The sequence below is a fragment of the Anopheles coustani genome, chromosome 3 (assembly GCF_943734705.1).
Source record: "Anopheles coustani chromosome 3, idAnoCousDA_361_x.2, whole genome shotgun sequence".
NCBI classification, from domain to species: Eukaryota; Metazoa; Arthropoda; class Insecta; order Diptera; family Culicidae; genus Anopheles; species Anopheles coustani.
In genome coordinates this window covers 221,458-246,965 of record NC_071288.1, presented here as the reverse complement: position 1 = coordinate 246,965, position 25,508 = coordinate 221,458, and the positions used below count along the sequence as shown (strand labels likewise).

General features: G+C 39.5%; 3 protein-coding genes across 7 annotated transcripts; 1 reads left to right on the top strand and 2 right to left on the bottom strand.

The window, feature by feature from the left end:
* Window positions 1-1,791: 1,791 nt before the first annotated feature.
* Window positions 1,792-18,110, bottom strand: LOC131258519 (tyrosine-protein phosphatase non-receptor type 9). 4 transcript variants are annotated; one of them, XM_058259855.1, is made up of 8 exons: window positions 17,970-18,110; window positions 17,246-17,457; window positions 11,266-11,499; window positions 10,252-10,482; window positions 5,197-5,405; window positions 3,395-3,916; window positions 2,937-3,327; window positions 1,792-2,875 (listed from the first exon to the last, which is right to left on the bottom strand). In XM_058259855.1, the coding sequence occupies exons 2-8, from the start codon at window positions 17,258-17,260 to the stop codon at window positions 2,441-2,443; spliced, it is 2,037 nt and encodes a 678-aa protein (XP_058115838.1). In that variant the 5' UTR covers window positions 17,261-17,457; window positions 17,970-18,110; the 3' UTR covers window positions 1,792-2,440. The 4 variants fall into 4 exon arrangements, with proteins under 4 accessions (XP_058115838.1, XP_058115837.1, XP_058115836.1 ...); XM_058259854.1 differs by lacking the exon at window positions 17,970-18,110 and having other exon boundaries at window positions 17,246-17,644; XM_058259853.1 differs by lacking the exons at window positions 17,246-17,457; window positions 17,970-18,110 and adding an exon at window positions 13,456-14,036.
* Window positions 18,111-19,309: 1,199 nt separating this feature from the next.
* On the top strand, window positions 19,310-20,721 carry LOC131258521 (mitochondrial import inner membrane translocase subunit TIM50-C-like). The gene is made up of 2 exons (XM_058259857.1): window positions 19,310-19,580; window positions 19,657-20,721. Exons 1-2 carry the CDS (start codon window positions 19,355-19,357, stop codon window positions 20,682-20,684), a joined length of 1,254 nt encoding a protein of 417 aa, XP_058115840.1. The 5' UTR covers window positions 19,310-19,354; the 3' UTR covers window positions 20,685-20,721.
* A 77-nt stretch (window positions 20,722-20,798) lies between these two features.
* On the bottom strand, window positions 20,799-23,808 carry LOC131258518 (trichohyalin-like). Of its 2 annotated transcripts, XM_058259852.1 has the most exons (4): window positions 23,694-23,808; window positions 23,528-23,609; window positions 22,993-23,236; window positions 20,799-22,856 (listed from the first exon to the last, which is right to left on the bottom strand). In XM_058259852.1, the coding sequence occupies exons 3-4, from the start codon at window positions 23,211-23,213 to the stop codon at window positions 20,945-20,947; spliced, it is 2,133 nt and encodes a 710-aa protein (XP_058115835.1). In that variant the 5' UTR covers window positions 23,214-23,236; window positions 23,528-23,609; window positions 23,694-23,808; the 3' UTR covers window positions 20,799-20,944. The 2 variants fall into 2 exon arrangements, with proteins under 2 accessions (XP_058115835.1, XP_058115834.1); XM_058259851.1 differs by lacking the exon at window positions 23,528-23,609 and having other exon boundaries at window positions 23,642-23,802.
* Window positions 23,809-25,508: the final 1,700 nt, after the last annotated feature.

The window sequence follows — 25,508 nt, the reverse complement described above, 5'->3', positions numbered from 1 at the left end:
AAGAACACTGTCGGCCCCACGGGCCCGACGTAGCGCTTAACGTGTTAATAACTTATTAGTACCTCGGTCAATTTCAGCAAGATGAAAGGTTTTTTGAAGACAGATAACTCTAGACAACAAAGATTCTTCCGTAATTTTTAGTTTATGAAATAAATAATTGAATGAGGCGTAGGTACAAAAACTTTACTCGCTATTTTCTGCTGAAATAACAAATTGGTTAATAACTTTATGATCGCTTAACCAATTTGAGCATGTCACCCCTCAAATGAAAAGTCTTTTCAAAACACACAACTTTGTGTAACAATAAATCTTTCCATATTTTCTAGTTATTGCTAATTTTCTAAAAAGCTAATTGTGTGGAAAAGAGACGTACTGAGTACCTCAATATGCCATTTAAGCAAAAATTTGCCAATTTGCTAATAACTTTTGATTCTTTGAACCGATTTTCACGATTAACTCCTCAAATGAAAGGTCTTTTAAAGACGCGCAACTTTACCGAAAGTCAGATGTTCTAGGCTACTTAGTTTTTACGAATTATCGAGGTAACGAAGATCGAGGCAACTCTTGGGAACGATCGTGATCGTGATCCTTAATAAACATGAAAAGGAAAAGGATACGATACGTCGGTACCGAGAGGCCGTCGTAGGTTAGAAGGGTCTTAAGGTGGAGTGAAAAGAGTTGTAGTGACGGCGAAGTGTCCGTCGTATTCCAAACGGAATAACCGTGAATTAACTTTCAAGTGTTATTAGTAACTCCTTCAGAGGAGCCTGGAAAAGATTAATTCGAATAATCAAATCAAACTTAAAGGCTATGATTGATTCACGGGAACACAATCCGTCGGTAGAAGTCCTGAGAGGTGTGTTATCTCAGGCGGAATTCATATTAAATTCAAGACCGCTTACGGATATTCCATTAGACCAAGAGGACGACGAACCGTTAACGCCGCCAAAAGAACCCGTCATAAAGTCGTTCACCTAGGGTAATAAAAAAATCACAGAATAAATTGGTGATTCGGGTGTTTGGCACGAGGGCATCCAATAAAGTTTACATCGCATGAACATAGTTTTACTTTAAACTTCATGAGATAGCGTCAAATAAATAAGGCACAAGCATATTGAAATTTAAAATATGTAATAGTGTATTCAGTTTTGATTATTTATTTCATTTTACCCGAACAAAAGGTGAAAGGAAAATAATCGCCAATTATCGAGATCATTCAGATTTTCCCAGATGCTCTACGTCCGGCAGTATTTTCCCTTTACAATCACAATGATAAATTACCAGAAATAGGATATAAGTGTTGTTCTGCGCCTTTGCTTAAGAGGGAAAGAAAGTAAAGAAACACCCCTACAAGCCATAACAGACTGACCCTCTGTAAAAAATGATTGTACCATTCAAGATAAAGCAACGAAGGTAAAAGAGTTGGTAATTGAGTTTTGAGTACTTTAAGTGGCATATATTAATGACAATAAAATGTATTATCCGCCCCCACCTTAACTCGTCCAGAGCAGCGATGAAACTGAATAGGTAGGACAGTATTTGCAGGGTTCAGTTTTTTTGCTTTTCGGTTTTCATTTTACCTTGCATTAATTATCGATAACACTGAAATGCTGCAATGCATACCGATGCATTTCTAGTGTCTGATAATTCTATATTCTCCCAGTTATCTTTAAAATCAATTTAAAATAAATAGAAAAAATAAATTTGATTTTCCTCTCTATTTTTCGTTCGCTCACGTCACCAATCGAGATTTTCTTAGCCTAGTTCTACGTTGTTCCTTTCAAATTTCACTGGGCAGGACAGTTTGATTTTTATTTTATATACTTTCTTACATACCACCATCAGGTTGCTAGCGGGGTTTCGATTACCCAAATATTACAATTAGTAAAATAAATTCTCAAGTAATATACAACTCTGAAACTGCTTTTGATTGTAAATGGACCACACTTTCGAACGAACGTGCTTATGAAATCTGTTTGTAAAGTAGGGTACAAGGGAATTAGGAATTTAAATAAATTAAGCCATTCATGCTTTTGGTAATTACCGTAACCTTATCTTCTATGATTATTGGAGCAGAAATGATAAACCTATTCGATTGACACTTTACCTTTTTCAAATACTTTCTTATGTGCTAACTAACATAGTTCCTAGAAATTCTATCAGCAAAAGAAAGAACTGTTAAACAATTAAACATGTTCGGTTGAGTCGTGAAGTTTTCGTACAAACGTATTCCCTTTACAAAGCAAAGCGGAGCTGAAGTTAAACTAAACCAAACATTATACCAAATATCTAAAGAATACGTATTTCCATTCCATTCTAAACAGGAAATTTACAAAAAATTATCTACTGTACAATCTATGACAATAGTATTCCTCCCTTTGCAACCACTGTACTATGTTCTCCATCACTTGTATGAATTCTTGTTCTGTAGTAGTAGCGTTTAGTCGGATTCCTCGTCCCGATCGTCAAATTCAGATAGATCAACCGACTGCAGCATTCCACGAGAAAGTGCATATTCGATCAACGCTATGTGACAAAAGACATACTGGTCCGGCATTTGGATCGAATATGCACGCTGAGAGCGAATTTTTTCTACGGTTCCTTTAATATCAGCCGTTCCAACATCTTCAAGGCGCGATATGCAAATGTCCAGGGTAATGAAGGTACCCGTTCGTCCGATTCCGGCACTGCAGTGGACTACTATTGGTGGACCACGAGGATGACCGGCCCATAAATCTCCCAACGATCGTACCATTTCAGCCTGCTTCTCACGAGCGCGTTGTAAGAAGTTTAGCATGGCCTTTGCCGATGACGGTACACCGTAGTCGGGCCAACTGGTGAACTGCCAATGCGATACGCACCTTACCTCATCAGTCTACGGGTGAAAAAGGAAACGTATCTCAAACGAGGGTCTTTGTTATCTTTGCTTTGCTTACCTTAGTATTTCTTATTTCTATCTCCACTACAGTGTAGTCTTCGTTGGTTTCTATCGACATGGTCCGCACTCGAAAGGAACAGAACTCAGCTACTCCGCCCTCATTCGGCTCCCAATACTGTCCGCACTTAGCACGACCACGCTCCATTACTCGCGTCGTCATGACGATTAGCAAACAGTGCTGTTCCCAAACCATGCGCCAAAAGTCGTACGAAGTTTTAGGCAGGGGCCCTTGAGTAGAGATGTACGCATTTTTTTGTTTGTAGCCATCGACAAAGTTGGCGTTTATGTAATCTGTTGACCGATCGTCGTCTTCCTGTGACAACACCACTCGACTATGATCGTAACACAGCACGTCTGTGTAGCGATTCTTAGCAAGATTGTCTCTAAGTCTGGAAAAAATAAGCACACGCTACATTGTTATTGTTGTTCCAAGTGACGAAATTATAAAGAACATACTTTGCGTTTGAAAATGTTCCATCTGGTGCGCGAGCTTTTATTTCGGCATACTCCCGAGTAAGCCCAAGTTTACCCCGCTCTCGAACCATCTGCACTATCTGATCAATCGTTTTGGGATCACCTTCCGCGCCAGCCAAACTGTCATCGTCGCTGAAACCGGACGAAGCACTGCTCGGGGGGTTCTCTGTCCACATTTCATTGGTACTGCTCGTATGATGATGGCTTCCAACATGGTTAACGTGATGATGCTGATTCAAACCTACTGCAGCTATGTCGCTTATATCCTCTACGTTTATGTTATCCTCCACTGTCGGTTGACTGCTTGCTCCAACAAACTCCACACCGGCCAGCTCAGACGCCGTTGTATTCAGAGTGGCTGTACCGGCAGTGATTGCTGCTATACCGGCACTACCCATAACGGGACTGCTACCGTTCGCTCCTGATGGCTGCGCTTGCTGTTGGCCTGTTCCGGCAATTATTTCCTCCTCACGGTTCGTCATCGATTTGTAACAATGAAGCAACCTAGAAGAGAAAACAATATTAAAAATTCCGTAAGTACGCTACTTGCTATAGACAACTCGCCAATTGTACGAAATACCCCACTGTGTAATCATTGATGGAAATGAAATCGATGCTCGCGTAAAACATACTTAATTAAATAATAAAGCCGGTATATGCTCCCTACTTATATGTATATCTAATCCGACATCCACAAATAAATTATGCGAATGTTATTAAATTAATGACACATTGTAAATGTGCCCTTTTTTAAGAAATTCAAATACATGTAAATAAACCCAAATCCGTTACATACGCACCCGTAAATGAACAAAAACCTAAAAAAGACAATAATATGCATTAAGTTTATATTTACTAGAACTTTATACATAATTCTTCCATGCAGCGATTAAGAACGAATAAGTATATGCTTTTGTAACTTTATCAAATGTTCGACGTTATTACCGACTCCGTATCATTCGAATGTTATGCAACGAAATACATCTTATCGTTTTGCTTGGTCTCACTTTAAGAAGAGTAGTGAATTGAAGCAGACTTTTGACTCAAATGTAATGAAATGCAAGCACAAAAAACAGATGAATATTTGAACTAACATTTTCATATCAGGGTGTATGGTCACAAATAGTACAATGTTTAAGCAGAATAGTGGTTGAGAATGATCGGCAAAACACGAAGCTACGAGTTCATAGTGAAACTAGCAAATGTTACCGTGGTATCGCTGATAGTGAAAGTAGCTGCATGACGACTGCATTGCCAATAAGTTGTGTAATGAATTGCTTCATGATGGTGGAAGTCTTTTGATGCAAGGGAATGAAAGTCGATGAAGTTTTGATGCACGATTGGAAAATTGATGTTAAGGTTATGGAAATTGTTAAATTCAGTTTACCTTACACTTGGCATGCATAATAAATGACGCAGTCCAACACCCAGAAACTGTATGATTTGTGCATCCTGCGGAAGGAGATGTCGATTTTTATAGGAAAAGCATTTCCAAATTCCACAAAGCTATAGGGGCCTAATTTAAAAGAAAGGCGCAATGTCGCAGAATTCCCAAGATTTTCGACAGCTGCACGAATAAATAAAGATACCCATTTGCTTAAAGCTTAGCTGCATTTACACAACAACAGCAAACAGTATTTTGAAAAAGTACGCGAATATACAAATGGAATATCGCCACACCTATATTGCTCTCTAATAAGGACATTTTATACCATAAACAATCTATTGCACCACCCGTCGATAGGCAAAGCCAACAATCTTTCATCGGTTTAATTGATACTTACCATGAGGAATGATCAACTTCTAGCGTTCCACCTAATCGAACCGGAAGAGAGTCGCGTGGGACATGTAAGCTCAACTGAGGAATAGAAACAGTGAAAACACGTTCACGTAGCTTCTCTCGGACGAACAGACGAAGTATTTTAAACGGTGCTTTAAACCACAAGGGTGCTGTCACAATAAGAACCTTTTTAAGTCGAGCAGGATATCCTCCCTGTAAATAAATGTAAACAATGATTCAGTATACTTGTTTCTGACTTAATAGACTATTAATTCTTACTATTAGGGGTTTAAATGTATTTCGTTTGTTCATACCCAAGGCAGTTAAAAATACAATTGGAATCATAACCTGCAGATGACCATATTCATTTGTACACGGGACAAAACGAGTCTCACATGGTTACACCAAATGACGCAAGGTTTTGCAATGCCTCCAAAATCTCTTCATTTCAAACAAAAAGCAACTAGACAACAACCGGTTTCTGTGATCCTCTCTTTTTAAACATTGTTAACATGTTGTTTAACAACATTTAAAACCTTTTCATCCCAACACCTAAACACGAAAGAACACTTTCTTCAACCGTATGAAACACGCTGAACAGTGAGTAACGATACCGGCAGGAAGCAGCTGTGACTCGAGGAAGCATACGCATACAAACACAAATTGCGCGTCCCATCTTCATTCGTAAGGATCAGTTTACAAGTGTGTTGGTTCTGCAAGTGATGGTGAAAATGGGAAAAATATTTAAGGGAAACGAAAAGCCGAATGTGGTCCTCAAATAGGTTAGCTTTGGTATAATGGTGATTTGATCCCTTGCAAAAACATGACGCCATGCCAACGTCAATTTGAAAGTAGCAATCACACGCTACGATAGCAAGTCGAAAAAGAAAATGTTCATGTTAAGTTATACTTCTGCCAAAACTCAGAATTAAAATAATAATAATTTGATTATTTCGGAAGCATATTTTCTATGACTTGCTGCATACATGTCATTGGAAGAAATCGAGTGTATTATTTTGATTACCTTCTCTAGAATTACACATACAAGAGCAGTTGTAACATAAAGATATGAAATAGAGCAAAAATTATGTAGAAAATAAGTCGGTTTCAGTGGTTTAATTAAATCACACAAGCGAAATAGGGCACCAATCTCTTGTGAAATGAGTAAACCAGTTCATATACAATTCATTTAAAGGCATTAGCTATGACTTTGGCACATTCGCACGGTTCCTTGCTAAATAGGTCAAGTTTATTGCTTGTCCTTGTCACTTCGGTATTTATCGAAAGCGGATTTATATATTTGATTCATATGCATTTCATCAGTTACAGCAATTTCTTCGTATCACTTTTGAAAACCATACAATGGATTAGCACAATAAGCATTGTCAATGCTTTAGCTGATTGATCAAGTATTTTTTTTTATTCAATATTGTATAAAATCAAACACACAACATCTGTCCTTGAAGAAGGACAACACTCTTACAATCCTTTTCCAAGTTTACCTACTTTGGTATAGTGTACTTTTGGAAACAGATTTTTTGCATCACACGAAGTTAAGTTTTTTCACGATGATCATTTTGCTTGACAAGATTTTTCCACACACACACAACATATATGTGTATGTGTATATATATACTAAACCAGAAAGGAATCTGCACACTACATTCTAAATTTAGTGACTCTTAACAATTCATGGCAGTAACGTTCAACAACAGATTAAACACTAATTTTACATTACTTTTCACCTTAATTATTTTCTTATCGCATATGATGACGAGTACCACCAAAGAGCAAGCACGCAATACGCATTTTTTCACATCATCAGCACAGTACATGCTAGTCCCGAAATTCACGAATCTTATAATCTGTGATAAATGTCAGTCGCTCCGTTGCTAAGTAAATCCTGGGAGAGTTGAAAACATGAAACAATTACAAATAGCACTATTTAGCACTACAATAGCAAAGTAGTTATACTCTGATACGATGACAACTTAGCACTTGTATAAAGGGAAAGTGGTGTTTTGTTTATAATCCATTTCTTAAGCGTGTAGCACAATGGATGGAAATGACATTTTCTGCAAAATCGATAATGGTCTTGCTCGGGTAGGCACCCAACTCACACACAAGCCGAACGCCGAAATTTATTTTTTCAACAAAGTTAAGCCATTGACAATACCAAAAGACCGAATTCACAATCCCAATCGAACCAATCGCTTAATAGGGTACTAAAATCAGATAAAATAATTTTTGCTAGTGACGGTCACATAATCCAATGTTTCGTTCCACCGAGAACGAAGGAATCGGTCTTGCAATGAACGCTAATCTGTTCCGGTATTGAGATAAACACTAGTGTCTTCACAAAATTACACAGAGGCCGAATTGTAAACGGCAACTACTACTTGGGAGTAACTAACTCTACCCACAAAATATTATGAGGGTTATTCTAGGCCTTATGAAATCATCGCAATTTGTTTGCCTCCGGTATGTATGCGCGCACGATGTGAAAGTATACTGATTAGTGCTTCCCGTGTAAATATGCATCGTCGCTATATGTGGGTGATTTTTTGTGCACTTTATGCAGGGTAACACAATTCAACGCGCATGCGCCTTCGTCCAACAAGCAACCCCACAGTACCAGAAATATCACCGTGTCGCCGTGTCGGCAGGCGCTTGCGCCTCCTAACACACATTCAGTTTTACGTCCATGCATGCATGGAAACATATACATGTCGCTGTTAACAACCCATCACCAATCAGTCAAAGATTCAGGACCAACCGACCGAAAAGTCCTTCTATTCGTAATGCACTCATGTTGATCCTTGCTGTATCGTTCGCAGAACACACTTGACGCATTTTCGCATCATCATTTTCGTACGCATAACACAACGGCAACCCTCAATAAATCATCCTTTTAGCATCAAATCAAAAGATTTTACCGTAAGAGTGTATCTTGTCAACTTATTTACTCATAATAAGTAACAATTAATTTACTCATTCACTCATAGACCTTCGATTTACGCCAAAGATATCGTTAACTTTAGCTTAATATCTTATGTATGGGGGTGCCCATGACGCAGCGGTAGCGCGAGGAAACACCACTCCGCAGGTGTTGGATCGAATCTCGAGTTTGGCTTCCTTTGGTATTTACGAACAAGGCTCACCACCACCGATCTATAAAATATATACCGTCTTTCGGTCACCGTAATTCTCTTCGGAGAGAGGCCTTGTCCCATTAAGGGACATGTCGCGCCACATAAAAAAATGCCTGATGTGTAATTCAGCAGAACAAATGAATACCATCGAATCGTTATTCAAAAATACATCCTCTTTTCATTTTGTGTATGCTAACGTTATCGCATTGTAAGCGGTCTTTTTAGCAATGATAATGCGTTGTGCTTGTAGCGTGCAAGCTTAAGTAGATGAGGTAAGTAGCACTTTTAAAGAGTATGAATAGAAGACGTACAAAATAATATACATGGATAATTTTTCGAGGCTTAAACGCCAACGCGAGAATATACTGATCTCACTCAGGGATCACCTACACAAATCCGTCATCACACTTCCTTATGAATATCCCATCTGTCCTCTAACTGGTGCGTCACTGTGTGTAGCTAAAGTGCCATCGCTTTGTAACATCATCCAAGAAAATTCTGTATTCCTGATTCAGCGTACAGTCGACCGAATGGGGTATAGTTTGAACGTTAAAAATAACAATCAAGGGCGTTCAGGAGTCACGACGTCCATCAAGCGGTCGAAAGATTATTTTACATCGTCGTTCGATTTCTTACAACTACATTTCAAAATGTTATCCGCATTTTAATTTACATGTCACAAAATATAAAATGGTTCATACAATAATGTTACATGAGCCAGGTTGTATTCTGTTTAGCTGAAATGTATCACAGATTTAGTTTTGCTAACATTTGCTATAAGATACTACTAAAATAATCTTCACTTACTATCGTAACCTGATTAGATCTATTTGCTGCACGTGTAGGATCGAAAAGCATACGAAATATGAAATATGGTCGGTGCTTAAACTATGCATTTTTACACGATTTAAATTCCATTTGCCGAAGATTGGATTTCCATAAATCACGAACCCTATCTCGGCTCTAGAAGTTCTCACACAGTACACTCACATGTCCGATAGCTCTAACCGCAGGTAGCAACCGTGAGCATAGTAGTAGCAGAAATAGCTTGAACATGCGCGATGATTCAATCGCAGCGACAACAAGCTGTGAGACAACTTAACCGACAGACACCCTCTATCCCGTAGCGTTCGGTTATTCGCGGACGACTGATTCACACCACAATCCGTCGGAACATCGATGAGGTAGCAGTGCCTAAGATTGTCTCGTCGTGTCTGAGCAACAGGTGATACGTCTCTCCCAAGATGGGTTCGGTGCTCCATTCGACGGTTCTTTGGACTTCCAGGAAATCCGTAACGTGTCGCTTAAACAAAACGCTGCCCGCGGCTCCTGTTGTTGTTTGTTCGTTTGTCGTTTTTGGCCGCGTACAGTTTATCCATTCACTATCATCGCGATTGCGTGAACGAACAAATTTTTGCTATACATGTATGTTGGGAAGCATTGTTTATGATCACATGCGCGCTAGCCAGAATGACAGCGTCTCAAAGAACGGCAAGGTTTCATCGTAAAATCAAACATCTAACACCCTTCGTCGTTGCGCAAATTCGCGTGTACAGTACGCGCACACATATCCAATATAATGACACATACAACTATGATTTACAAGGCAGCACGGATGAAAGGCGATCACACCAAGTTTGACCCCTGCTGTCGGCTGGATTGTGAAGTATAAAACTCATTTCACTCAGGAGAAAGTTATGACCATGAGGGTCATAATATTATCTTTTAGCCAAAATTCAAGTCTATAATTGGAAAGATCTATGAACAAAATGCTTATATTCTAATTATCAGAACTTGTTGCTAAATTAGTAATATGCTTTATATATATATATATATATATATACCTGCGGAATGCGTCCAAGGGAAGATTAGGTTGAAGACTATAGAAAAAAAACAAGATAACTTACCTTCAATAATGTAAGAATTTTCTGAGAGAGATCATAGTCGAAGTTGGAGTATTTGGATGTGCTCATATCATAGATGAACACCAGCCCGGCTTTTTGAGTATCAGTATTTTGTAATGCCACATCGAGTTGATATACAACACCCTGCAAGGTGGTTTTGTGTGTGACCGTCATTGGATAATGCAGGTTGGCGGTAAACAGAGCGATAGCAGCTCCACTGGCGTCACGCCCAGGCTAGAAAAATAGAAAAAAAAAACAATAAAACGACATTGGAAACACATTCTGTTTAGGTTTAGGGTTGCACTTTTGCAGTACGTGGTTATGACAATCAACGTTTGTAGATAGGGTTCATATACCCTCAAGTCAAATAATTAAGTGCAACTATCGATCAACTTATTAAAGCAATCAGTTAGATCAATCGCCAGCGAACGATCGGTTTATTCACTCACGGATCTTCTACGATACCGCCCCCGCACAAAAAGACACTTCACGACCCGACGTCGAATTAAAACGGATGTGTGATATCCGGCCCGGAAGGAACGCATGGAATGGTGGTGTACGAACGTGAGGAAGGTTCTGTTGAATCGGAAGACGGTTTTGGTGCACAATTATTCGGTTTCTGTTTGCTACCCATTGGAAACCTCAATGCCGTCAACTCGGGAGTTAAGCATACCAAAAGATATTCAACCAGGCGTATTTGCACGTAACACGAAAACGCGATAGGTCCATAAGAGTGTGAGTCCTACATGCAATGACAAGGGTAAGAGGAATAGCGAACACATTGTTGCCGCCCAGAGTGAGAAGAAGAAATTATATGCGAAAGTGGCGCCATGATCGTGGTCGATCGTACTGCAAAGCTTTCTCCTCGAAACCTGTTGGGTGATGTGTTAGTGTCGACTCGTTTTCAAAACAAACGGAGTACCTGTTGGAATACTTTACTTTAGGACCATAGCAATAAATTCATTATCGCTTCGATTACGGATAATTTTCAAATGATATCGAAATAATAAATCTTACCAGGATCGTAAACTTCCCAGTTTCCAACTCCGATCGCAGCGGGTCAACCATCGGATCGAAACCATACAATCCTTCTCGCTGACGGATCAGTTCGTGTTGCTCATACAGCGCCATCGCCCGTGCAATGTCATATTTGCGAGCCAGCAGAAAGCGCGTTGCAATTGCAGGTGTGACCACCTTTCGGTTCGGGTCGTGGTTAGAGCTGTTGATCCGATCTATAAACTGCTTTACTGCCTGTGAAGAAATAAATTAAACATTTATGAAGATATTTGACTGAAATTTAATCGGATTGCACTGTTTAGGGAACCGAACATTTGAGGCGATATGTATAAACATTAACAGCTCGATTCGATCGAAGCTCGTGCTGAGGTTTTATATGTATATTTATATCAAACAATGAAACCAATATCGAAAGATTTTCCCGAAAAACAGATTAAGGGAAATTTATTCAATGTGTCACGATGTACCGATAAGAAAGGAAAAAAAGTATATCCCAATTGGAGAAGTTTTATGTGAGCGTAACATCTTCATCCGGAACGGGTAACATACTTTCTTTCTTAAGCACTTCGATATATTTTATAGTTGGTCAATTTTGTGGACGAAGTAGGAAATAGAGAATGGTTGGGATCGGCTGGTTGCCTGCTGCAGTCGTAATAATAAGTTGGACAGATATAGCTAAAGCTCACGCATTGCGCTAAAAGATGGAATATTGGTGTATGTTAGTTTCCAAGCGTCCAAGTGACATATCAAGTATGTTTGAAGGTACATTTACTTAAAAATTGGTACTTCTTCTTTTTTAAATAACAATTGCTTTCGGTCATGCCTGCTTATTAAGGACTTACTAGGCTTTTTGCTTTGTGTACGTGCTTGTACAGGGGGCGGGGGCCGGTCTTCGTTAGAATTATATTAAAAAGTATTGAACTCTGCGATTGACTGTAGCAGTCTATGAATACCGAAAATAAATTGGGGAAAAGACTCCATAAGCCAATTACAACAACGATTGGTTTAATCTGTAACTGGAGCTGATATTCGAGGGGCATATGCTTACTGGTCGATTTCCGCGACTCACGCAGCAACGGTGAAAACGAACCAAAAACCGTTCAAAAATGGCTATCAACGTACGTCCAGGTCAGGAAACGTACCCAAAGTACCGGCCGGTTTCTCCAACTCTATCATTTACCCCACTCTTTCTCCGCCAACTGGGAGAAAACTGGCTTTGGAAAAGGTGCCGATCGATAGAGTCCGTAAGAGGTGCTTTTCCGCGATGGAAACGCAATCATCAATAAATGAACGAGAAAAGCAGGTTCTGTTCCGAATCGCGAACCAAGCAGCAGCTAAGTGTATCCGTTCCACTGCCAAAGATCGCATTGGAGCAACAAAAAAAACCGTACACTTACAAATGCATCCGTTCAAACGCATTTCCTGGAGTTTGGATACTGGGACGATCGCGAGCGTGTTTGTCTGCGTATGGTTATTATGAGTCGATTCTTTCTTATGATCACATGGTTTGGTTTGCTTAGCTGCTCTTTGCTGTGTGTGCGGCCACACTTATGATGCGACTTCACTTAAATAAATGAACAGATAAATGGGTCAAATAGGCTCAACCGTTGAATATAGATCGTGGCAGTTTACGACGAAAACTTGCTGGCAACAGGTTCCCAAATAGACACTGGGCCTAGTTTTACCGGTGAAATCAATATTTCTCTTATAGTTTCTTACATTAATACTATCGAAGCGTAATCATATGATTTGCTTGATTTATCTTTAGAGAAACTTAAGGTTTGCATTGAACAGATTTACCATTGTACTTGGTGATGAATGCCCACTCATTTTATTAAGATTAATTACATTACATTAAAAACCGTTATCGCCTAGTTCTCATTATCTAGGCCAAATTTAACTGAAAAATGTCAGTTGATAACACATTTATCACAGTAAATTTTTGAACAATTTCTGTGTTGAAAAGTGCCTAGGTTTGGATACATGAAAGAAATTCTTTTTTTGTTTTTGCTATTTCTAGTCTCACTGTTCATTAATTTAGAGTGGATGATTCTATGTGGATATTAATAATTGTATTTACATTTACTTTTCTATTCAGATTCAGATACTCCGCTGAGCAAAAAGCAGCATGTTGGAATGATTCTTCAACTTAATACTAAGCAATGGAATAAATATGTACATCAACGCTACCTTTAAGGCCCACAGAAGTATAAGATCTAGGACCGTTATTTTGTTTTTTTGCTTCATTATCACAGCTATGTTCTCTGCTGGCAAACCAAAGTAGTTAATCGATAACACAGTTGAAACTTCTTTTTCCGATATCACATGCGCCCACTATGTTAATGCTAAGTATGTTATAGCCAGGTGAATTTGAGCTGTGCCCGATTTTGGTAGAAAGTGGGCGCTAATTCATGTACACAAAATTGAACAAGATTTATCATCACAGAAACACCATCACACGAGCAAAGTACAATCACAGCGGTTGAGACGATTCACTTTCACATTTTACTCCATTTCTTCTCACTGGTTCCTTTAAGTATCAGCTTCTGAGCGAAACAGACCTGTAAGGTCAGCGGATCGACAATGCCGCTTCTTGAATAACGGCTGTGTAACGGAACACCGCTGCTCAAGACAATCTGCAATGGTGTCTTGAAAATCTCACACACACCAGTCCGCGATGCTTGAAGCCATCGCTATTCGAAGATCGAATGCTGCTGCAATCATAAGGACCGCATTTTAAGGGTTTTGCGAATCTCAAGACAGGACAAGACATCTCGGAAGTTCCACTACGGAGAATACTGTCAACTTATCTGTCACCGGACACATATTCAAACAATCTGGAAGGATGAAATGATTCCTAGTGCGAACTAGCGTTGAGACACGCGTCGAACAATCGACTCTCGTACACATCTGACCGGGCACTGACTGAGAAGAAATGACTTTCTTCTTTCACTGCTGAATTGCTGCTGTTGCTTATGCTCTAAACTATGCCCAGACTCGGTCGGCTGCATGCAACACCACTACATCAATCATCATCTCACCAAACACGATCAACTGGAAACCTCGAAGCATGAGCCAACAACGATCGCGAAGCGTACGAACGATAGAGATCGAGTGCAAGCTGCTGTGCATCGTGATGCTCGACGGGAACAAAAAAAGGAAGAGAGAGAGTAAGAGCATCAAAGAGTAGCATACATCAGAAGCAGGAAAAGAGAATAGAAAAGAGGGCGCAACATATGCCCTTCTTTTTGACCCATCATGTCTGCAAACGCCTAAGGGCTCGGAAATCGGAAATAATCAAGTTGGTTTAAACCACAACTTGTATTTGTATACTACAAAGTAGGGTGAACTTCTTTTATACACATAAAATGTTTGTTATAGCATAATAAACATGTTGTTAAAAATGTATCTCCATTTTTTGTTTTGTGTCGGTTACAGGGAAGGGTCCGGGTCTCGGTTGGGATTCCAACCCACGCTGTCGAGGAGGTGGTGAGCCTCAATTTTCTAACCGGCGCTACTGCTCGGCTGTCGCGGACCCCTACTTATCTCCATTACAGTTAGCTAATATAATAAGATAAAACACATCTATCTTAGTTCATTTGAGCGCAAGCTATCGTTTTTACGGAACATTATTTTATTTCTTACCATATTGGTACAACAGTTGTTTAAGTTGGGATCTCCTGTTTTACAACAACACAACACATCTTGTTATATGTTAAAAGACAGCAAGTTACCGGTAAAAATGCCAAACTTGAACAAGGATTGAAAGTTTTCGTTAAAACTGAAGAACCTCAACATAATATACACGTGTGGCAGAAATCAGAAGCATAACAATAAAATGAATCATACGTTACCCCAATATCGTTACTGAAAAAACATAGTTAATCTACAGGTTTCAATTTGATTTTAGTCGTTATAGTTATACATTCAGAAACGATTTGTAATAAAAACAATAATGATTAAAGCACGGATTATTATTATTATTATTATTATTATTATTATTATTATTATTATGTAGCACGTGGGACAAGGCCTCTCCCAGAAGAGAGTTTCGGTGACCGAAAGACGGTATATTGTAGATCGGTGGTCAGTTGGTAATACCGGAGGGTGCCAGACTCGAGATTCGAAGCCCGGATTACACCGGTAGGAATTTTCACGTTGGGGCACCCCGGTTGTGACGAGAGGTTGAATCCCATCTAAGACGAAACCGTCTCGAGCACGTGAACAAGCACTATCCACGTACGTAATGAACTCATCCACTAATATTAATGAAAGATAGTAATTTCATTTGCTTCATCATAAGATTGTCAGACAATGTCAGACCCAGAAACGATAAAAAGATATAAGAAAGTCATGTACAATATCGGGTGTGTGGGTGGTGTTTAAGGGAATGTTTCATGATATCATTTACTGCATTAATGATGATGGATCGGTAGTAATCTGAAAAGAACATCATTAATGCACATAAAAAAAATAATTTCGTTCTTCATTTATTTGTTAAATGAAGGTATAAAACCTAAGGTGGAACGAATATTCCACTCAGTAAATTTTTGTTTTGCAACAAACCGGCTGAATTTCAAGCATCCAAGCAAAGACACGGAACAATGAAGCAACTAATTGTATTCGCCACATTGGCAGTGGCGTCAGTTTTTACCCAAGAATCCTGCATTCCCGGTGTAACATGTGGACCGTTAAATTGCATCGTTGACGCTAGATGTCCGGCCCTTAACCCACAAAAGCCTTTGCTGATCCCTAAAGAATCAGATTGTACTAAGTATTATATTTGTGATACCGGTAGGGCTTGTGAGATGGATTGTCCAGCCGGGCTGCACTTCAACAGAAACCTCTTTGTCTGTGATCGACCACATCAGGCATGCTGTGATTCGAGCATCGAATGTCGCCCAGATCCCTGCATTCCAGGAGTTACGTGCCCTCCCAATGGACCTTCCCCTGCCCCACCAGCACCCGCTCCACCGGCTCCTGTCCCCCCAGCTCCAGCTCCTCCAGTGCCGTCGCCACCGGGGGATGACGGATGTACGACTTGTCCGCTAAATTGTGTACCAAATACCCATTGCCCATCGGTCAATCCTGCTAAGCCAGTATTTTTGGAAAATCCCAACGATTGTACCCGCTACTACGTTTGTGAGACAGGGCGAGCTTGTGAAATGGTTTGTCCGATAGGTTTACACTTCAATATGGAGAAATTGACTTGCGATTTTCCACATCGGGCATGCTGCGATCGAACGATCGAGTGCGTACCGGAATCTTGTATCCCAGGTGTAACCTGTCCTCCTACGGTCGCCTGAAGCAGCAAACATCGATTAAAATGATCAATAACGACGAAAACAGAAAAGATCCCAATAAATAGATTTTTTACAAGCAAATGCCAGCGAACGTTGCATTGATTGGAAGGGTTGGGTGTATCCATAATATGGTCCTTTTGATTATCTGACTACTTTAGTTCTAGGTGGGGCGAGAAAAGAAGGATTCTGGGTTTCATTTCCAGCATCTTTTTTTGCACAACAACAAAACTCTTCGGTAATGCCTTCTTTAGGGATTCTTTCTTTTTTTTACTTGCGACCTTAGTCTTATCTAAAAGATCCTACATAGAATTGTGTAATTTAGATTCAGATTCGTGAATCTGAATGGTCCTTTGTGTTTGTGAGATTAATGAATCTCAAAAAATCATCAGGCCATGAAAAGTGATGCGCAAAAAATGGGTACAAGGACCACAAGGGCCAAAAGATTCATAAAGCACAACACTAACGGTCACTTTGCAGCAGGTACGTAACTGCAGATTTCTCGACTACCTAATTTTGTCCTGATCTACAGTCTGGTAACCACGGTATTGCAAACGGCTGACCACCGATCTATAATATGTCGTCGATTGGTTACAGTGACTCTGTTAAGAGAGTCCTACTGCCACTTGAATACATTGTGCTAATTATTTTTAAAAAAACACTATTTTATTGCTACTCACCATTTCTTGCGCCATTCTGGATATCTTAGTATCTTTTGGTAGTTGTTTTGTGACTTAATCACAACTCTCAGTGCACTTTTCAATCTTTTACACAAACGTATTGGTGGATCGACAGAACAAGCCTTCTTACATTGGTTATTTTGTTGCCTGGACAACTTCACTCCTTGATCTGTCTCGTAAACGTGTAGTTTGCGTGCAAACAAGTGAATACACTTAATAGACACAATTTCACCAGCCACAATATCACGATAACGTCGTTACACACCTCCCGAGTCTGATATTCTGATGAAATACTTTGTTCTTTTTGGTGAAACCACCGATCCTTGGCTTATGTTGATGAACTAAACAATTCTGATTACTTATCACTGGAACGAATCTGATATATCCGCAGACCCCCCTTTCTGCTGACTTCAAAAAAATGCTGTTGATTAGTTGCCTGCGGCCACATTTACTAAACAAACTGTCCTCAACTTGATCTCGATATTATTAAGCAGAACACTTTTGTCAATGCGGATGATTGTAGTAAACAACATTAATGGTTTGGAGCAGTTGCCACGTACAGAAACATACACCTATTTTGATTCCTAAATTTATGAAACTCCCGGACATAGAATGAATTTGTGCTTTTATGGTTATAAATGTAGCAAATTTCCAGGCGAAGATTGGTAAGCAGTTTGCTCGCTATTACATCTATAACTGCATAGTGCAACGTTCGCAAACTTACGTGCTGGAATGTATTTACAGCGTTGGATTATTGCCCATGTCGCAAACCACTGGCCAGCGTTACGGAATGTTTGCCTGACAATGTACGACAATAAGTCAGCACCCTACCAGCCAATATCATTTATAGAGATTTATTAGTAAATGATCACTGGAATAAGTATTGCAGGGGCAGCTGGCCAAGATGTCGTCCAAAAACCTACGAAACGATCAAACAAATTCAGAATAAGGGTGCAGAAATGGTCGCTCCTTCCGAACAAACTACCCATTATATGTCAGAACGATATGTCATCATCACCACAAAGAGCTAGATTACGAGGTTGTTCGACAATTGAATTTTGACGGCTCTCTTTTCCGAATTCAGATGCGAGAGAATAATTACTATTAATTTTTAATAAATTATGAATATGAATCTAGCAAATTATTATAAACCAACAAAAGAAACTTATCCCTGAATAGAAAGAAAATACAATTAATCTGATACTTGGACTTCCGAGATTACCATTTTGATAAGATTGGATTTTCCAAAATAGCTCTAGTTCATAGTTTGGCATCGAATTATTTCTATATAGAACAGCCTTAAGGATCAATCGGATGTTGTTTTTACTCTCTAAAAGTAAAAAAAAAACTTATCTTACTACAGAAGTGAGTTTTTCGCAACTATTGAGGGTGTTATGATTGGAAGGACCGAAACGACGTTAACTGTCAGTTTTCTCGTCGCTGTGCCATACAAAAAGGAGTTGCAATTTGACTGCGCACTAGCGCGGATCGTTAGCAGTGTACGGGGTTCCTGAAATTGGTCATCCCGACCGCATGGTGGCAGTCAAAATGTGACTTACACAGAAAACCAGAATAACCACAGAAAATCAGGACATATGGCCTTAGTAGTCGGTCCTTAACCTAATAGAGGTCTATGTTTCCAGGTTAGCTTGCGAAGGCCCAGGAAGCTGGATTCAAAAGCCATACTGGAGTAAATCCTCGTAGAAGAAGAAGAAGAGGAAGCCATACAAAGAGTAAACAACACTTTGGAAAAAGCGAAAAAATGGTTAGCCGCGTCGTTCCGTTTCCTTGCACCCTGTCGATACGTTGGTCGCGTCGTTTCGGATCGTCGACGAAATGGCCATTTTTTCGCTTTTTCCAAAGTGTTGCTTACCTTTTGTAATGCACAGTAACGATAAAGCTGACACTTAGCGTCTTCTCTTCCACTTCAATCATAATAACCTCATATGTCGGTCTCACTGCTACGGTTTGACCTCTACAGATCTTGGGCAGAATGTATGCACACCTTCTGAACGATGACTGTCAAACATTGTCTCAGAAGACCCACCTTGAAATTTATGGCTTTGATTAAAGTGTGCTGAGTTTTGATCGGAATCCGCGACTAGGAAAATGATTTCCCGAAACCTGTGCAATTTTGGAATATGGAAACAAATGTGCTTATCCCGATCTAGATATACGTTGTGTACCACAAGTAATGGGCAATTCTACCGTTTAAGTCAAAGTACCGTTCACCCATGGTCCAATTGTTCGTCGTTCTCAACCCATGGGGCCCGATCTTATTGTTTTTCTACCAAAGTTTCACAACACCGGCAAAATCGATTCTACTCGACAGTTTGTACATATCAACCATGGTACGATTCATCGGCCAAGCGAATTATTGTGTAACGTGTGTTTCATTTTTTCTTTCACAGCCGAGAAAGGCGCGACGGATCAGCAACAAACAGTGGCAACACCACAGTTGCTCTCGAAACTTTTTCCTCAAACTGCCATCGAAGGCTCAGAACATGAGGCTCAGCTGGAAAAACAACGCAAGGAGGAAGAGGAAGAGAAAAAGGAAAAGGAATCCTCTTGGAAGCGGATGAAATTCGGTTTCGTCTTTTTTGGATTTTCGGTGTCCGCTTTTTGTGTATACATTGTATGGATATTCGGGGCACCAGACCGAGATGCAGAAGGAAATATAATCGAGGATGAGTTTATGGGGTTACCCACATTTCAACAGTACTTTAGAAGGCTGTGGAAATCTATGACCTATTATCAAAAGATGATTCAGGAACCCTCACGCGAGAAACTACTCCCAGATCCGCTGAAATATCCTTACGCACAGCCGCCGTACACACTGGTTTTGGAGATGAAGGATGTACTGGTTCATCCGGATTGGACCTACCAAACTGGTTGGCGGTTCAAAAAACGTCCGGGAGTTGACAAGTTCTTGGAAACTTTAGCTGCTAACTATGAGATTGTGGTGTTTACTGCGGACCAAGGAATGACTGTTTTTCCAATCCTAGATGCACTTGATCCACGAGGTTACATTATGTATCGTTTGGTTCGAGACGCCACTCACTTTGTCGATGGTCACCACGTAAAAAATCTGGACAATTTGAACAGGGACCTCAGCAAGGTCATTGTTGTTGACTGGGATCCAAACTCAACCAAACTTCATCCGGAAAATACACTTAACATCCCACGCTGGACTGGCAACGACGACGATTCCGGACTCTTTGACCTGATGGCTATGCTTGTAACGATTGCTACCACTGACGTCGAAGACGTTCGCGAGGTAATGACGTACTACAAATCTTTCGATAATCCTTTGGCGAAATTTCGAGAAAACCAGCGTCTTCTCGCGGAACAAATGGCTGAAAAGGAGCAGGAGGAAAAACAACGCAATCTGCCGGCCGTACAACGTTGGAGACCCAGTTTCCTCGGAGGCGGCCGTTGATAATGTTATGTTGATCGAATAAATATCTTAGCTCGTTGCTAGTGATGTTTAATTGTACCACCCCGTGGCCATGCCACTTTCTTTCATTTAACAAAATGGGTTTTAATTGGGTATTGAATCATATCACATATTTTGTATTTTTATTGTGGATAGGAAAAGGTGTAAAAAACATCATAGGACCTTTTTATACTTTAAAGGAAGTAGTTAAAGGTTTCTTACACTAAAATGCCAGTGCCAGTTAGCTTGTCTCGTTTCCGATTTTATATATTTCCTTCAGATCCTTTCCTTTCTCCACGCCTGTCGCCGTACTGGCGGTATTCTTCTCTTCCCTTGTGCCGCTGGTTATGCCATTCTCCGCTGTTTTGTTCGCTGTTTTGACGATAAGCTTCCCTTCCCTTGTATCTTTTATAATGCCACTCTCTTGGCTGCTGTTCGTCTTTCCGGCGATACTCTTCCCTTCCCTTGTATCGCTTATCATGCCATTCACCATCCTTCTGTTCACCTTTCTGACGATACTCTTCCTTTCCTTGGTATCGTTTCTCAGTCCATTCACCGTGCTTCTGTTGATCGTAATGCTTTTTGTGATGTTTAGGGGAATCTTCACCAGAATGATATGCTTTTTGCCGTTTTCCACTACTTTCTTGGTGACCGTTGAATTTTTGATCATATTCAGGGGAACCTGCACCAGAATGATCTTGTTTTTGTCGTTTGCCACTACCCTCAAGGGGTACACCGTTGAACTTACCATCGTATTGCTTATAACGTGCGTCAAAATGTAATTTATGATGAGCATCTTCCCTTTCATAATTGATATCACCATTATTGGCACCTTCACTTCGAGAGTGTTTCTGCGAATTCATCTGAAACTTCTCTGACTTCTGACGAAGAAACTGACTTTCCTTTCTATTTTTTTTATGATGACTATCGTCTACTTCCCAATCGCTTTGATGAACTTTCTTTCCGTTCTTATGAAAGTTTTCTTCACTATTTTCCTGTTCCACCCGTTGGTCAGAAGTCTGGCCATCGGGTTCGTTCTGAATTTGGTTTTCCCTCAAAGGGGGTGCCTCTTCTATCGGTATCGAAGTGTCAACTAATTTGGATTTGAACATTTCTTCCGGATCTGGTGACAAATCGAAAATGTTTCCAAAAGCTTCTACAATAACGCTTCCTTCCGATTTAATAGCATCCAAAGCCTTTTTGTAGTCTATATTAAAAGGTGAGACCAGTCTACTGGGGTCAAATGAAGCACGGTCTTCTACTGATTCCGTAGGCACCTGTTCGATGAATTTGTTATAATTCTCTTTCTTTGGCTGACGCTTCGCTTCGAATTCTGCTTTTTTCTGTTTAGCTTCAATTTTGCGTTTTCTCACATCACAATATTTCGCACTGTATTCAAAGAAAAGATCGTCTTGCACTGCTTGATCTCTGTTGTAACAAAATGCAGGCAAAATGTAATCTTTGTCTACAATCAGCATCGGTTCTTCTTCATCTCCTGACCAGACTATCTTCCTTTTGACGCCAGAGTCCTGCGGTGGGACTTTGCGAATAGTTGGTTGCTGTGCTGCTGGTGCCTCCGGTTGGTCAATTTCTGCTGGTTCTTCTGCATGTTGTTGGTTAAACGTTTCCAGCCACTCAAATTCAGCCCGCTGAACTTGTTCGTCCAACTCCGAGCGGGTATAGAGATGGCGCAATTTATTCATTTCATTCTTAAGTATGTTGTTCTCCAATTCCAATTCAGAAATGCGCTTTTCATGTTCAAAGTTAATTTCGTCCACTCGATTTTGCAGGCGCATTGCGTTACCAAGAATGATAGCTGCCATGCCAGTAGCAAGTACACTGAATATAATCCAACTGGAGAAATTTACTGTAACTAGTTGGCGATGTCCTACAACGGATTCAATCGTTTCGAGTGAATCTTCGTTACTTGTAGACTGTACCTGAAGTAGGTTTTCAATAACTTTAGCTTCTTCATGTAATTTCACCTCTTCTGGTGTGAACGGTGGTGTTGGTGGTTCATAATTAGCCGGTTTTAAACTGATCTTCTCCTTAAAATGAACTGAGCCTATAACGCACTCATCATTCAGGTCATCAGTTAACAATAATTTTTCGCAACAGGTCGTATCGGTCTCACTTATGATACTGATTCCGTCAGAAGATTCATCAAGTTGAGAACTGTAAAAAAATAAGCATGTTTTATCAAGGAAATCGATGCGAATCGACATTTTGTCTTGTTGCACATGTCTTTTTAATAAGCAACATGCGACAATGCCATTGATCTAAATTTATCGTACGAAAAGTCTTCACTTACTCGTTGCTCTGGTGGCTATCGTGCCGTTGTTTCCGCTCAGCATATTCTGTCACTATTCCTCCCCTTTCCGTTTTAACGATCTCCACGCCACTAGGTTCTTTGTCAAGTTGATCTGCATTCTTTCCGAGCAATGTCCAACTATCGGAATCTTCAGAACTGATCGAAGCTGTCAGGACCTCGTCTTTTGCCAAATTGATACTATTGTTTGCAGCTGCCTCCATCTTCACTCAATGTTCGTGTGCAACTGTTAGAAAATAGAAAGTGAAATGGTAATGATACAGTTTCCTTGTTTTGGTTATTTTTGCCCGGCTTGAGCGTGGAAGCGTTGGATGCGCAGCGGTGTGCTACGCATAAATTGAAGGTGATATTTATAAATATATGCCTTCTCTCAGAAAGATCACCATTTTGTCAGTGCAGCTATAAGAGAAAGAAAATAGAATTTCTCTTTTAACTTTGAAGAGAGGCGTAGTTTAATAGAAAAAACGGAATTGTCTATAACTTGCCTAGGTTGACATACACATTCCATATAACGTACCCTATCCTACATAAAGAAAATACCCCAGATGTTGCTTTTTCTTTGGCATGTTTCCAACAGAACTAGAAAACAGCTTTGGTACCTGTTGAAGAAAAACATAGAGCAAATATTTACCTAGTAGGTTAATTACACTCCTATTATAATTCTCGTCAACAACTTTGTGTACCCTTGAGTTGAGTCTGGGATGTTTTAAGATGGGATATGCGAACAGAAGAGAAGATGATGTTAAAATGTATTCACGAACTGTAAATGCTCTGGTCGAAAGAACATTGCAAAAATCTTTCCACTCCTCTAAATGACGTATTTGATCAATACAATGTTGGTCAACAATTGAGGTTTTCATGATTCAAAGGACCGAAACGATGGTAACTGTCAGTTTTCTCGTCGCTGTCCCATACAAAAGGTAAACAACAGTTGAAATAAGCGAAAAAATGATAGCTTCGAATATTTTGCCAAATGAACCCAAATGCCAAATGATCTCGTTCATGCGATTGACGTTTATACACCGGTTGTTTATAGAAAACTGTCAAATAACATAAAATTCAAAACGTAAACAACAAGAAACCGTTGGAAAAAAAACCCGAAAGATATTTTTATGCAGTAACGTTTCTTATATCTGATTTTACTCCTTCACTTTATGCTGGCATCTTTGCCAGCATTCAACAGCTTAGCAACGCATTGTCGCAATATAAATTCACAAATATTCAGCTTCTTTCAATTTATTAATGCTACTGCTGATAAACATCGTGCATTTTGGTTTGCGTTAAACAGGCTCTACGTTAGAAAGGTTCATCTAATGAAACAACACATTTGAAGAAACACAGATTTTACGAAAGCAACCACGGAAATGATTACAAGCAATTTCTGCCTTCGTAAATTATTACAAGGAATTGCTTGTTGGTGTTGTTGGTGCAAGTTTTTAAAATGTGTATGTGTTTTCGTTGAAATTTTAACAAACCCCTGTTTAGCGTTTATTTCGTATTATACATTTTCTAGCGTGAATTTAAAATTTGATGTCATGCAGAAATTAAAATTCGCAAGTTAAAATGAATCGTTTTGATTATTTTCCAGCTTCGTTTATTTTTATTTTTTACAAACCGAATATTGTTGTTGAGTAATCGTCATCAACATAAAACAAATCTTTTAAAATGTAGTAAATATTTTATTTAGAATTTTCTCAACCCCTACATTTATTTCTCTAGTTCATCTGAAACAAAAGGGTCTAGTTGTTATTTTGTTACATATTTCTACCCTTAACCTATGTTCTGCCTTGACCTGAGAACAACAAGACGCTTGAACGATTTATAGCTACTTGATATTCAATCTTTAGCTAATTTTCTTAGGGAAACTTCTCCCCCTTCTGTTCCAATGGATAGAAAATATATAGTACTGTTTTGTCCATTCTTAAGAGATTGCCGCACCCCTTCATCAGACCATCTATCTGGTGGTGGTCAGTTCAGGAATCATCTTAGCAGGGAAAGTACCCGTCAAACAGAATCAACCCTTAAATGCTCGATTTGAGTAATTGGGGTCAGTCTCGGTGTTGGAGTTATTTATTGGCGGCTCACCCAGCGGAGAATTGTTATTTTTATCGATTTGATAGTGGTTCTTGGATATTAACTAGTAAGCTAACTCGAAGATGAAAAGTTAAACAATATTGGGAATAAAAAAAAAGTTCATTGAAGAGTCAATTGACACCATATGAAAAATAATTTATTTTGTTTTTCATTTTTTGTAAATGCTCTGTAAAATGCAACTTCTGTGTATTCCATTTTATAAATTTTTCTATTTCTTTTATTTAATCTACATGAAAGCATATGTGAAATGTAGATTGCCGCCAAAAGTACGCTTGCTTGCTTAACCACAACTCACAACATTGCGATGATGTGAATGATACATTGATGATACATTGCGACGATGTGAAATCTTGGTTTATCCTGTATACGCAAAGTTTGTAATCTTCCCAATCTTTACAATAAAT